Source organism: Harpia harpyja, chromosome 11 (assembly GCF_026419915.1).
Source record: "Harpia harpyja isolate bHarHar1 chromosome 11, bHarHar1 primary haplotype, whole genome shotgun sequence".
Lineage (NCBI taxonomy): Eukaryota > Metazoa > Chordata > Aves > Accipitriformes > Accipitridae > Harpia > Harpia harpyja.
Genome location: NC_068950.1, coordinates 1107938 through 1121820, shown reverse-complemented (window position 1 = coordinate 1121820; position 13883 = coordinate 1107938). Strand labels below are relative to the sequence as shown.

Genomic DNA, 13883 nt, shown 5'->3' with positions numbered 1-13883 from the left:
TTGCTGCCGAGCGGCCTTGCCCACCGGCGTCACTTCCCCTTCCCGCCGAGGCGGTGACGTCAGGACACCTGTGCGTCCCCTGCGTGTCCCGGGCGCCATGGCAACGGGGCCGCGGCGGTGACGTAGTCACCTCGGAGAGCTGCACTGTGACATCAGAGTGCGGCAACCGAGCTCCCCGCTCCCCCCGCCCCCCACCCCGGCAGGCCCCAGAGGCCCCCAGGCTGATCGCAGCCCTTCCGCCTATGGGTTACTCAAAGGCGCTTTTTCTAATTCAACCTTACAAGGGATTTGTCTTTTTTTTGTTTTTTTTAGGTTAAATTACTTCGCAGGCCCAAGCGTCCTTGTGTCACACAGGCCCTGCTCAAAAAGGCTGGTGCGTATTTACACCAAGAGGCAACAGGCAGAACAAGCGGGAGATCTGCGTCGGTGCTCCGACAACAGAAATCACCCCAGACAGGCAGACAGAGCGCACGGTTAGTTGTCCAGAGCCTGGAAATAAATGGTGGTATGAAAATGGGCTAAAAAAAAAAAAAATCAGAAAAAAAAAAATGGCCTTCAGCAAGCTGCTATTGGGCCCCGCCAGTTTTTAGCCCTTGTATTCTGAGAATAACAGTGAAAACGGAGCCCACGTTACGATGTTTGATACTTTATTAGCTGTCTATACTTCCTTATAAATACCTGCAATATTGGAAATGTCACCACTACACTGAAGTAGTAAGTTATTAAAACACATTCTGAAAACAGCATACAGACCAAAATGGCATCTCCTATTAGCTTTACTCCCACGAGTACGCATTTTTTTTTCTACCTCGAAGTACTGATACTTGTGGAATAATACTTTGTTGACATAACAGAAGAGGCAAACTCCTTGGTTTTGCTTACAGTTTTCCCTCAGGTGCCTTCCATCGCTGAAGACACTTTGTTACTCGCTGTTACCTAATCGATACCTAATTTCCCATTATTCTGCAGGATCAGGAGTGGTCTGCAGGCAGGGCATCCTTACTCAGTGTTTTCCAGCATCAGTCCCTGTGTCACAGGCTCTGGGTGCGCTGAGCACTCTGGCCTGGTCCTGCAAAGTTTTATTAAATAAGTATTTCATGTCAAAGGATATAAAATAGTCTTTTAAGACCCGGGTTAGTAAACATGGTTAAAGTTGGAGTTCTGGCCCCACTGGAGTAAATGGGGACACGTCATGGAGTCTGGAGGACAGAGAGCGTAGGATAAAGTACGGGATAAAGACCGGAGTTCAGCACACTGCAAGGTTCAGCCCTCTATAGTAAAAAAAGGAGAGAAAACAACTGCCCCTCCTGCAAAATGCAAAGAAAAAGAAATAATTATCCCCTTGCTGAAGCATTCTCCCATGTTATCAGCGTTTGCTTTCTCCAGAGTAAAATCTTGCTGTGCACCTGCTTCCCCGTTGAAGGTATGACTCTTATTAAAAAACCCGCACATTTCTGGTTGAGACCTAATATTTTTCCAATTAAAAAACCCTCCTGAACATCTGATCTCTCCTCTGTGTTCGGCTTTACAAGCACTCTAAACATAAATGAGCTTTACACGGTATGGGTCAGCCCTTACACATAGTCTTTATGATTTCTGCTTGTGCTGTAAATAAATATGAAAGTTGTTGTGTTACATTTGCCTTCCTGCCACTCTCACTCTGATTACAGCTCTGACGTGCTGACCTACCCTCTGCGCCGAGCCGGGTGTCTGTAATGGCGGCTTTCAGCTTCTGCAAAATTTACATTTTTGTTTGCAGCCTCTCCTTTAGCAGCTACTCGGTTCTCTGTCCCCATCCTGGAAAAATGAACCTCATGTACAAATTTCATTCTTCTCCAGTTGAGATTTTTTTGCCCGAACACGCTGTTATATGCGTTTGGCCCAAACTGCGAGGGGTGCGGGTCATGGTCATCGCCTTAGGTTAGCAGCCCTTGCGCTGGATCACACCAGCTGGGACTGCGGAGCAGCCACCTGGCTTGCTGTAATCCCCCACGTGCAATATGGCTTTTCTTGTCTGATTACTTGTTCTGTATTAAAATCTGCAAATGCTTATCCTGTGGCTTGGTAAATAACTGCCTAAAAAATTGCTTTTCAAGAAGTTTGTCAACTGATTTCATTAGTCTTAAAAAACCAAAATATGTATAAACTCATTGTCCTCACTCAGGAAACAACAGCACCGTTACACGTGACAAAGTCTTACAACGCGCCGTAGAAGGAGTTGCATTGTTCTTCGTTAAAACTCGTCATGTAAATCATAACCTGGAATGCCAACGCAGAGGCCAGACAAGCCAGCATTCCCGGTTCGTGACAATTCTACCATCATCATGTATCCACAGCGAGACTGAACGTGGGAACAAATGAAACTGGAGTGGAACAAAAGCACAAATCAAGCAGAGGTTGTCTACCGTCTAGAGATAACAAAGGAACCACTGGCAAACACTTTTTTTCCTGATAGGATCAAACAGCTGGGTTCAAAGGCTCCTACAAACCTTGTCTAATACAGCAGTAAACCTACAGCTGGGTCTTGTAACAGCGACTGTAGATGTAACGTCGATGGTCAGCGATAATCCAGACGCACCCTCTCCCCTAAGCCAGTAAGGATTATTTACAGAACTTACAAAACTGTCATAAAGACAACTTACTGCCTTTGTAGGGAAGGCGAAAGAAATCCTTTTTCTGCTGTTTGCTCCTCCTTTTTAAGCCACCTGGGATCTTTTCAAGCCACAGTGGCCAAAACTGTTAATTTGTCGGAAGACCGAGTCACCAGCCTTGTTTCCTCAGTCGGGTCCGTACAGACACACACTCACAGCAACCGGATACGACTGCACTGGCAACAGGACACTAAATAAGGATGTTCCACATGACAGACCACGGGCTCCCGACGCACACCTACACTCGGGGTGCTCCTGTCCCCCCAGGCTTCTCCCACCTCTCCCCGTGCCAGCGTCCGAGGGTCAGTGGGGTATTGCTTGTCGAAGCCATGGCGAGCCGGTGGCGGTGCCGAGCATGTTAGCTCTCACAGCCGGCACCGTTCACGGGAACCTTGGACACGGCGGGGCAGTTGCTCCGGAAAGTGTCGAGGTCCTCGGTGGTGGTGGCTTCAGGGCCGGTGGTCCCTGTCCCCTGGGGCAGGCAGGCGCCCCGGGGACCCCCCTGGCTGCGCCCGCTGCGGGAGCAGTCGTGGTGCCCATGGTTGCCCAAGCGGCTGGAAGCCACCACGGCTTTCATGGCAGCCTGTTGCAAAGGCACAGCGGCGTGAGCAGTTATTAGTGTGTGTTTGGCAGATTTCTCCCATTCGATGCCATTCCCGATGCACTTGAGCCCCCAGAAAGTGCAGAAGGGGAGACGGCACCCGCTCCTTCAGCCATGCTGAGCTGGGAAGCGCAGCCCTTTGCCTCGGACAAGGCTTTTCCCAGCAGCAGCTGCCTCCACAGGCAGCTCAGCTGCTGTTCCCTGGGGATGCAGCTGCGCAAGGAGCCGCTCCATCGTCCTTCACCCCCCTCCCCGAGCCAGCCCCCCGAGCTGCCACGTGTCGCTGAACATTTATCTGCTCGGGGCAGGGGAGCCTTAAAACCCAGCGACAGCAGCTCTCGGTGGCCCCAGCCGTTTCCATGAGGGGACGCGAACACGAGCCACCCCTGGGGGTTAACAGGGCTTTTCCACCTCACCTTCAGTTTCCGCCTGGCGTTAAATTCCTGCAGTTTCTTCTGCGTGCTGTCCATGTGAGCAAATTTAGCAGCTTTCCCGGTGACCCAGGGATGCTCCAGAGCCTGGTAAACAGTCAGTCTCTTCTGGGGGTCCAAGACAATCAATTTTCTGACCTGTAACCAACAAAAAGGCTTCCTTTGTCAAAAGCCCCTAGTTTTGTTATTTCACAAGCTTTGACCCGAAGGCTTCATACTCGGGCAGCCCCAAGCCCCAGCGCTGGCTCTCACCAAATCCTTGGCGTTGAGGGAAACCTCATCCCACCATGGGGACACGAACTCGTAGTCGCAGGTGAGAATGCGGCTGTACATGTACTGGTCCCCTCGCGGGTCGAAGAAGGGCTCGAAGCCACAGAGCCTGCGAGGAGAAAGGAGGTTTCCCGGCTGCTCGTGGTGGGCTGAGGTGGAGTAAACCGTCTTGCCGCCGCGGTTTCACCGCCTGCGGGGCCCCGGCGGCATTACTCACAGGATGTAGGTGATGACGCCCACGGACCACATATCCACTTCAGGGCCGTACGGGCACCCGTGGAGGATTTCGGGGGCTGGAAGCAGAATTTGGGGTTCAAATGCACGGGTGTGGGGAGCTCCCAGCAGCGTGGCCACGGTGGGAACCATGCAGCGGAGGAAACACCTCCTGGGCACCAGCAGCGTCTCCCATCCCTGCACTGAGCTGTGCGCAGCCTCAGGCAGGGAGCAGCCCTACCTGGGTCTTCCCCCGCCGCCCCCAGCTCTTCCCTCCACTCACCACAGTAACCTGGTGTCCCGCAGACGGTTTTCATGGTGTCCTGTTCATCCACGATCTTGGAGAGCCCGAAGTCACCTTGGAGGGACAGAGAGGGGAGCAGCGCTGCCGTCAGGGAGAGGCACTGTTAACCCCCCCTCCTGCCACGACCCCCAGGCCCCCCGGCAAACCCACCGATTTTAAGGGGAGCGTCGGGGGACAGGTCTGCATAGAGCAGGTTCTCTGGCTTCAGGTCACGGTGGACGACTCCATTTTCGTGCAAATACTACAGAGAGAGAAAGAAAGCGGGGATGGGGGAAGGAAGGGAAGGGGCAGGGGAAGCCCCATCTGCCTTGGACAGAATTCGGGAGGAGGCAGCAGCGATCTGGGACCCGGCACAAACATGGACCAAATCGCCTGACTAGTCCTTTGGAAACACCCGACACCTGTGGTGCCAGAGCTGGCGGCACGGCTGTAGGGGCATGGTAAGGACGTTTCCCATTATGAGTTTCCATTTTTAAACCCTCCCGTTGCCATAGAAACCCCATCTCCAGTGGACCTGTGATGCAGAGCTACGCTGACCTTCCTCCCTCCTCTCCTTCATCCCCTCCAAACGCGGATCAGAAGAGGCACCTCTGCCTTCAGAACGCCAAGGGCGAGTGGGCAAACGCCTTTCCCCAGGGATATTTGGGATGGGTGCAGCTCCCGATGCCTCTCCCCAGGGGTATTTGGGGTGGATGCAGCTCCCGATGCCTTTCCCCAGGGATATTTGGGATGGATGCAGCTCTGGGTGCCTCTCCCCAGGGGTACCTGGGGGGGTGCAGCCCCCGCAGCAACACCCCTGAACCACGCAGGGGACCTCCCTGCCAGGCCGTCCCCAGGGGCTTTGGGGGGGGGGGGGAACGGATGGACACATGCCGGGGGCACGTTACCGAAACGGCTTCCAGGATTTGCTTGACCACGTGGGCCGCGTCCCGCTCGCTGTAGAAACCCCTCTCCACGATCCTGCGGGCAGACGGGGTCAGCGTGGCAGCACCCTGCCCCGCATGGACCCCCCCCTCACCCTCCATCCCCCAACCACAGTGTGCATCAGCCCCCTCCATCCTCATCCTCCCCCCCGCCCCTGCCATCAGGGTGGTGGGATTTGTCCCCCCTCATTAGGAGCCGGGATGGGGATCGTGGGGCTGGGCATACCTGTCGAAGAGCTCTCCTCCCGTCACCAGCTCCAGGACGAGCGCGATCTCAGAGGGCGTCTCGAAGATCTCCTTCAGCTTGATCTGAAAGGGACAACGGGAGGGATGCAGATGCAGAGGCTGGCTGTGCTGGGAGGAGCACGCAGCCACCGGGCTGCCAGGGCGTAAGGGGTTTACTGGGGCAACCAGCACTTTTCCCTCCTTGCCTTTTTATTTGTTTGAACGTGACGTTTTTAACTGTTTGCAACAGCCCTGCTCGCTTAGTTGTCCATTAAAGATGATGCTGGGAATGGGAAGAGACAGGCACGTGGTGCCTTTATCCTCTTCATGTCTCCAAGCTTGTTAGCTAGAAGAGGAGCTGACTGAAAGCTTTTTAATTTCACAGCTTCGTCGGCCACGCTGGCACCTCGGGCACCTCCGTCCAGCCCTGTGGCGTGGGAGCGATCCGTGGCAAAGCCCTGCCCTCATCCCTCCTGGGACGGATTCTGCACATCTGCATTTGCAGGGATGCAGGTGAGATGCACAGAGCCCCGAGGGGCCAAAGCCACCTCTGGAACTGGGGTCCTGGGACCTCATGGCCACTTTTGGAAGTGTCCCTTGGACCATTTTGCAGCAGAAGAGGCACTAAACAAACTGGTTTTCTCCTGATTTTTGTTTTTTAGCTCCCACACAAGGTGAGCTTGTCTGCATGAGACCTTTGTGCCAGTGCAGCAAATCTGGAATTAACAGGTCTCTCTTAAAACTACGTCAAAATGCAATTTTTTTATTTTTTTAATGGAAAACAGAGAATTTCATGCTTCTTAAGACTTTTGTGACACTGCGAATTTCATGGGGCTTTAATCATTACCTTCATAGGCTGGGTGACAAGCCGTGATACCCCGCAGGGTGAGAGACACTATGTGGCAGCTTATTGCATTATAATAATACACGGAAGCACTATAATTTTCCTATTAACTTCAAAAGTTTACAATCCTATTATCATCCGCTGTTGAGGTTGGTGCTGAACGATAGCGAGCACATAGACGGCACCAGCGTAAATAATGAAATGGAGCATCTCTTCTTCAAAAATCACTTGAACTTGGGAGTGAGCAGAACCCTACAGAAAACTCAGTGATTTAAATATTAAAACTGTCCGCCTGGTTCCTCCTCCACATCTCCGTGGTGCTGCTGCCTGGAGAGTGAAGGAGGAGGGAGGAAAGAAATTGAATTTTCTGTTGCGTTTCTGATAACACATCAGAGAGGAGCCTCTACCCATCCCTGGCCAGTATCACCTGAGCATCCTCCTGGGCTGCTCCGAGCGGGCGATCCCCATCCCGGCTGTTGTCCCTGCATCTGCCCAAATGTCCTGGGGTGGGGAAAGCGCCCGATTACCCCAAAACACTGAAACATCCCAACACCCAAGGCAGGCCCATGGTGAGCTGGCTCAGGGGCTTAGGGATGCCCCAGCTCCAGCGTGTTTGCCCCCACCATCCCCATTTTTAGGATGTTTTCGACTTCACTCAGCTTTATCTCTTTGCATCAAGGTTTTGGATGGTGGCAGGTGGGCAGGACATCCCCACTGGGCTCCTCCTGAGAGCAAAGCCTTATCGTTCCAAGGGCGGTTGATATGGGCTGGGCTGGAAGCAGCCGTTTTTAGGCTGGGTTTTTAGTGCTGCTGAAAAAAAACCAGCAGCTTGGGTAGCGGCAGCCAGCAGCAAGGCAATGTCCTGGTGATGTCCCGGCCACGAAAAAAATCAATTGGAGGGGGGTCTGTCGCACCCCTGCAGAGCCAGCACTCAGCACCGTGGTGGCAGCAGCTGCCAGGTGGCTTTTTGTGTTATTTCTTTAACTCAGGTCATCTCCGCGATGCTTTTGCAATTTGCTGGTGGAACTAAGCAACCGGGAATAAGCCTTTTTGGCAGGTGGAGGGATGGGGGCACAGAGCCCCTGAGCCCCCTGCCATTGCAGAGGGGCCGACACGGTGGCCCCGGCTCTGCTGACACCGGCGGTGATTAGATCCGCTCCTGGGCGTTGCAAATCGTTCCAGCCGAGCTGCCGTTATCCCCCAAGCGCTGAGCAAGAGAAACGGCGGCCGGCCGCATCGGGACGCAGCACCCAGCACCCGCAGCCTCGTCCTCCCCTTTTATCTCCCCTTGCAGGATTCATTACAGATGGGTAATTTTCTGTGGTATTCATTTGATCTCCTCGATGGAAATTGCTTACCAAATGGAAATCTCAGGACAGGGGACAGGGGGGAGGATGGGGGGGCCCCGGCCCTTGATATCGGAGCTGGGAAGCTCAAAGGCACTGCAAGGACCAGGAGTTTCATGCGGCAGCAAGCAGGGAGTCACTGTGCCATGGCAAGGACTGGGCATCTGGAGCCCGTCTGCAAGGCAGGGAGGGGACATGGCGTGCCAGCAGGGTTTCCCATGGGGTGATGGGTTCATCCTTCACCGAGACAGGATGAGGACAAGGACATCCCAGCCCGTCCCTCGGCACTGCCGGGCTGCCCGCGGGCAGAGTTAAGGGGAGAGCCGCGCTCATCAGCCACACCGACCCAACACAAAGGGAGCTGCGAGCTGTGCCATGAGGGTCGTACTCACAATATTGGGGTGCGAGAGCCGCAGCAGGACCCCGATCTCCGTCCTCACGATCTTTTTGTCGATCTAGAAAGCAGAGACCACGCAGAGGCGGTGTTACCTGTGCTGCCGGGTCTGCGTCTGGCCCCCCGCCATGCAGAGACACCCCCCCATTGCTCCCTGCCATTCCCATGTCTGTCCCAGGGCCCATTTCCTCAGCAGCAGCAAAATGCATCCAGTACCCCCCCCCAGCCTGCTGAATCCCCAGCCCAAACCCCAGTGCTTTCGTGCATCTGAGACCCCCGGACCTGTGGGAGCGATGCCCGGCTGACAGCCCTCTGCCCGTCCCGGTGCCAAGGTGCTTTGGTAGCGGAGCAGAAACACCCCCCCACACCCCCCCCCCCGCCGACACTCACCGTCTTCTTCAGTATCTTGGCAGCGTACGGGGTGCCCTTGCCCTTCTCCTCGCAGCTGTACACCACCGAGGTGGCTCCCCTGCAGGAGGGCAGAGGGTGTGTGAGGTAGCCTGGATATGGCCGGGACAGAGTGGGGGGTCCCGCTCACCCCATGCCCCCCACCGTGACCTTTGCCAGTGCCAGACCCTGGGAATTCAGCATGCATCCCCTCCTGTGCACCCCCCTCCCCGCATCATTTCCAGCTTTCCTGGGTAAAGCCATTTTAATTAAACCCGAGTCCTACTGGGGGTTTAAATCCTTAAGCAGCTTTCACAACAGGATGGAGCCTCCCTCTCCCCGCTCACAGCCACAAGGACAACCTCAGCGGGGACCGCAGGGACACTGCGAGGGTCCCCATCCCAGCCGTGTCCCCGGCAAGGCCATGGCACGCAGGACGATCCCGTGCTGCTGCAAAACCTCCCCGCGAGGTTAAACCACTCCAAGTTACAAGAGGGATCGTTCCCATTAAACCCCCAGCAGTGCCCCTCAGCTGCCAGTGGTTTTTAGATCTAGTTAATAACGTTTTCTAACCACTGGACGGTGAAATCAACCCATTGCTGCAGGCCATTACAGGGCTCTTTTGCAATTTCATCTTTGCTGCCTGGCTCCTCAGAGCAGATTAATTCTCGCCCCCGAGTAATCGACCACGTTTTATTGCTCTTTGGCTTCACCGTCTTCTGGGACCGAGTTCAGGCTCTGCCTCAAGGTGCACGGCATGCCCACCTGCCCATGCCCTCAGCCCAGGCAAGCACCGACACCGAAAGGCCAGCCCCATATGCCCAGACACCGTCTTTTGCATCAAAATCCCCCCCGAGACCAAAACCAACCCACAGCATAGCTGCAAGTGACCTTTTGCTGCAGCCCCACATGCTGAATGCCCCGGCGCCGGTGGTGCTCCCTGGGGTGCTCTCTTGAAAGAGAGATTTGCTTTAAAAATGAGTGCGGATTTTGCAACTCATCCGGCTGAACTTGGGAATCGCGTTCCCATGGCAACGGCAGAGCTGGGTACCAGGTACCACAGGGATGCTGCGGGGCCTGGGGATGCCGCGGGGTGAGGAAAACCCGGCAATTCTAGACCTTGGTCATTTTCAAAACATTTGCTTCCTTTCGCTCAATATTTTCTATGAAATTTTAATTTGCAAAAAAAAGTGATTTGGAAACATGCCTCTCAGGCTTGGCGGGGAGAGATGGCTATCACCTTCTTCTCCAGCTCAGGAAAATGGGCAGAAGGCTTCAATTTGAACCCAAAATGGCATCGCTGCTGCTGCAGCTGCAGCAATAATGTGGTTCCAGCGGGGGAAAAAAAAGCCATGAGCATCTCCCCTGCCTCCAGCAGCCCTCCCGCAGCAAGGGCTCAGCTCACGGCAGGCACGGTTTCCAAAGGCGCTGGATGGATTGCAGTAAACCAGCAGCACTCTGACCTGCCAGCGCCTTTCTGCGTGCGGCAGACGCCTGGTTATTATCCTGATTTCCCAGCCGGCCTGGGCGCGGGGGCAGGACCCGGCAGCCCCCATTCCTCGTCCCTCCGCCCCCTCGCCACGGCTGAATCCCAGCCCGGACCTGGCGCCTCTCGCCCTCCCGCAAGATTTTTTCCGCACGGACAATTTGCAGCCTGATTCCTGCTGCTAACAGGATTGTTTAGAAGCCCTCGGCTCGGCGTTTAGGAGGTGCTGGGGTCGCTCCTCGGATGCGGTGCAGCCTGCTGTGCCCGTGGCACGGCACCGACTGCCCCTCACGCGTTCCCAATTATGGCAGCGGCTGGATTCATGCCGGCATTCGCTACGCCCCAGCCCTTCGCCCTGCCAGCCCCAGCAGCCGCTGCTCACTGCTGCTTAAGGCCTCAAATAAATATCCGCAATCAACCTTGACTGCGACAGGAGATAATTGCATTTGCTTTACAGATGAACTGGAAAATGTCGAACAATGGGATTTGCCGAGAGAGCCTGGACCGGTGGCAAGGGCACGTGCAGCCTGCCAAGTGCCGGGGCCGGCCCGTGGGGAGGAGCGAACCCGTGGCCGAGCCGGCACCCCGGCCGGACACTGCTGCCCGCGGCCACGCTGTGACGGCCGAGAGCAGCCCCCAGGCTGCTCCGAGTCACACCTGGGGCACGTCAGGCTGGGTCCTTCCCGCTGGCACGGCAGCACGGCCGGTGGGACGGCCACCCAACGCTCCCTCCATCCATCCCCTGTGGCTCCTAAGGCCAGAGCAGGATCCGACCTCGCAGCCTGGCACGGCAGCTCGGGCAGCACCGGCACACCATGGCAGAGAGGCACTAAGCGAAAGCCACGTGTGGCAAGCAGGCTCCCACCGCCCCGGGTCACATCGTCTGCCCAACGCACCGGGCGTGCGGCCGTGAGTGGACGGCTCCAAGACTGAGGCCAGTTTGATTTAAACCTGGATGCTGAAACCGGGTGGGTGGATGGATGGATGGATGGGGCTCAGAGCCTGTCCCTCTGTCCTACATCCATCCGTGCAGGGCTGCGTGCTGCCGAGCCCTGGGCTGACACTGGCCACACCTCAGTAAGAAGCCTTAAACATCTGCTTTTACCAAAGCTGCTGTTTTTCAGGCTCAGAGGCTCCTCTGCCAATGGAAACCCTGCAGACGGCTGGGGCTGGCCCAGCCTGAACCACGACCTCCGAAAACATCTGCTCCAGAGCCAGGGCTCGGCGGGCAGCACTGCCTCCTCTCTGCCACACAGCCCAGAGCCCCCCTCAAACGGGACTGTCAGACTTCCCGCACACAGGTTCCCAGCACCCCCCTGCCCTGGGAACACTGGGACACCAGCTGCCCCTTGTCACCTGCCCTCCGATCGGGAGCGCTCCCAGCGCGGGAGCTCCTCGGTGCCAGCACTGCCGCTCTCCTCCACCGTACCTCGGAGCAGGGCCTGGGCATCTCTGGGATATGTCATGGCCCCTGGGGCACCGGCAGCCTCCCGGGCCTGTGGGTATTTGGCACCAGCCCCGGGCTCCCCCGGACGCTGCATCCCGAGGGACCCGGCCAGGGCTGGGAAAGGGTCAAGCTGCCGCGGAGGATGGCAGCGCCGGAGCGGTGCGTGCCAGCAGTGAGGGCAAACCCGCTGGGGAAACAGAGATGGGCGCTGCCTTCGGGCAGGTTTAAAACACGTGTCTCCTGTCAGCCCCGGGAAATGACACACAGCACCCACGGGACCTGGCACGCCAGCCCTGATGTCCCCCAACCGTGAGGATTTACGTTAGGGCCTCTAATAAATAAGGCGCAAGAGCTTCCACCAAGCAGCTGGTGGCTGCCGAGGCGGCTCCCCTCCAAGGCACCACACGCGGGGATGCAGCCGGTACCCTCGGCGGGGCTTTCCGACTCAGGTGGGACAAATCCAGATCTGGGAATAAATCCACCCTGGGCCCACGTCCCTTCAGCGAGGCTCACGCTGCCTGTCCTTTGCGGGGGGGCTGCTGTGGGAGGGACCCTCCGCAGCCCCACGCCGTGCCAGGCTCATCACCCACCTCCCCAAAGCCTTGGGCTGCTCAGGGGGTAGACGGGTCTCGCCACGAGCCTGCTCTCCACCCCAGGGGTGAGAAACATACAGCTCCACGTCCACAGGGAGCCCGGGCCCCATCCTGCAAAACCTCAGCGAGCGTTCCTGAAACAACTGCTGCAGCATCACGACAGATCCCGAGCACCAGCTTACATGTGAGGACAGGGTCTCCCTCCATCCCCCCCTCCCATCCATCCCTCCACCCCCCCATCCATCCCTTCCTCTCCTCACCAGGCCAGTCCCAGCCCCAATCAGGACACATGCCCGTGCAAGGTGGGCTCCTGCCCCCGCCAGCCCCTGCTGACCCCCCCCCAGCAGCCGGTACCGTCCCAGCTCGGGGCCCACGACGTAGAAATCTTCCAGGGCCGTCTCACGGTGGGACCCATCGATCCAGTACTCGCTGCCGGTCTTGGAGGAGGGCATGGTGGGCCAGGGGTGGCAAGCTCCCGCCAGCTGCTCGGAAGAAGAGACCCAGACTTCGCCGCAGGCCCCCCCCCGCCCCCCCGCCTTGCTGCCCCCATGCGTGCGAACACCCAGATGGCCCAGCAAAAAACAGTGCTCGGGATTATCGAGCGTGATGAAGTCGCAGCCACAAATCTCCTTCCCACCAGGCACGTACGCTGCCTTTTTGGAGATAATACCCTCCCCGCCTATGTCGCATCCCCCCCAGCTTTTTACACCAGCCCCCCCCCCCCATTTCCCACCCCATCCCCACCTTTCTGGGGCTACCTTGGCTTTTCAGAGCCCGGCAGGCCGGACGCTGTGCCCGGAGCCCAGGCTCTGCCCCCATGGACTGGCACATTGGGGTGTTTGCACCCCGATTCCTGCGGTCACCCCCCAAAACCACCCCAACACCAAGCACGCCTGCTGATCCCAGGAGCCCACATCCCACCGCGGGGCCCTGCAGCCCCTTGCTCTTTGCAACCCCCTTAATATTGGGGTGCGATTTGGGGAGCCGGCACATACCGTTAGCTGCGACGTCGTTGCGCGGCGAAGCCGTGTCCCCCTCGATTCTGCCTCATCCCCGGCGCAGGCCGGCTGTGCGGAGGGTGGGTGCTGGGGCCGCTCAGCCCCCCGCACGCCTCGCTGGCTGGCACCGAGCCTGGCTGCAGCCCCCCCCCGGGGCCCGGGCTGCCAACCGGTGGGACCCCCCCCGCCCCAGCTGGTCCCCACCTGGTCGGGGGGGTGTAAGGCTCAGCTCCCTGGGGTGCTCCGCAGGGGGCTGAGCAGCGCTGGGGCGTGGGGTGGAGGGGTGCAGGGATGGAGGGATGCAGGGATGGCGGGATGGAGGGATGCAGGGATGGCGGGATGCAGGGATGCAGGGATGCAGGGATGCAGGGATGGCGGGATGGCAGGATGCAGGGATGGCGGGATGCAGGGATGCAGGGATGCAGGGATGCAGGGATGGCGGGGCCGGGGCTGCGGTGCACGGGGACCCTCCCAGGCAGCAGCACCGGCTGCCGCCGCCGTCCCGGCTGGCTCGGCCGTGCCACCCCCCGGCCCGCGGCCGCCACTGCACCGCCAGCCCCGCCGCCCCCCCCCGGGGCTCCGGGCTGTGCTCGGCGGTCGGGGGAGAGGGGGGGGATGATGGGGGGGGGGGGGTGCAGGGCAGCCCCGGGTCCCCGCCCCACGCTGCAGCCGCTCCCCGGCGCTCGCAGCCCCGCGGCGGGGCCAGGCTGGGGCGGGGAGGGGGGGGGGTACCATGTCGGATCCGGCCGCTCTCCCCGGGGAGCACCCAG

At 58.2% G+C, this 13883-nt stretch overlaps 1 protein-coding gene across 1 annotated transcript; it reads right to left on the bottom strand.

Moving 5' to 3' along the window:
* Positions 1 to 630: 630 nt before the first annotated feature.
* On the bottom strand, positions 631 to 13284 carry LOC128148353 (calcium/calmodulin-dependent protein kinase type IV-like). The gene is made up of 12 exons (XM_052802085.1): positions 13111 to 13284; positions 12470 to 12597; positions 8593 to 8671; positions 8201 to 8263; positions 5620 to 5702; positions 5358 to 5430; positions 4621 to 4711; positions 4450 to 4524; positions 4171 to 4246; positions 3936 to 4062; positions 3669 to 3821; positions 631 to 3234 (listed from the first exon to the last, which is right to left on the bottom strand). Exons 2-12 carry the CDS (start codon positions 12565 to 12567, stop codon positions 3010 to 3012), a joined length of 1143 nt encoding a protein of 380 aa, XP_052658045.1. The 5' UTR covers positions 12568 to 12597; positions 13111 to 13284; the 3' UTR covers positions 631 to 3009.
* Positions 13285 to 13883: the final 599 nt, after the last annotated feature.

Bases quoted from the DNA above. Each gene is read 5' to 3' on its own strand.
- LOC128148353 (XM_052802085.1), bottom strand. From the start codon at position 12,567: ATGCCCTCCTCCAAGACCGGCAGCGAGTACTGGATCGATGGGTCCCAC. The intron at 5,431-5,619 runs GTATGCCCAGCC...GTCTGCCCGCAG, and splicing joins GGAGGAGAGCTCTTCGACAG to GATCGTGGAGAGGGGTTTCT. The intron at 3,822-3,935 runs GTGAGAGCCAGC...TGTTGGTTACAG, and splicing joins CCCTCAACGCCAAGGATTTG to GTCAGAAAATTGATTGTCTT.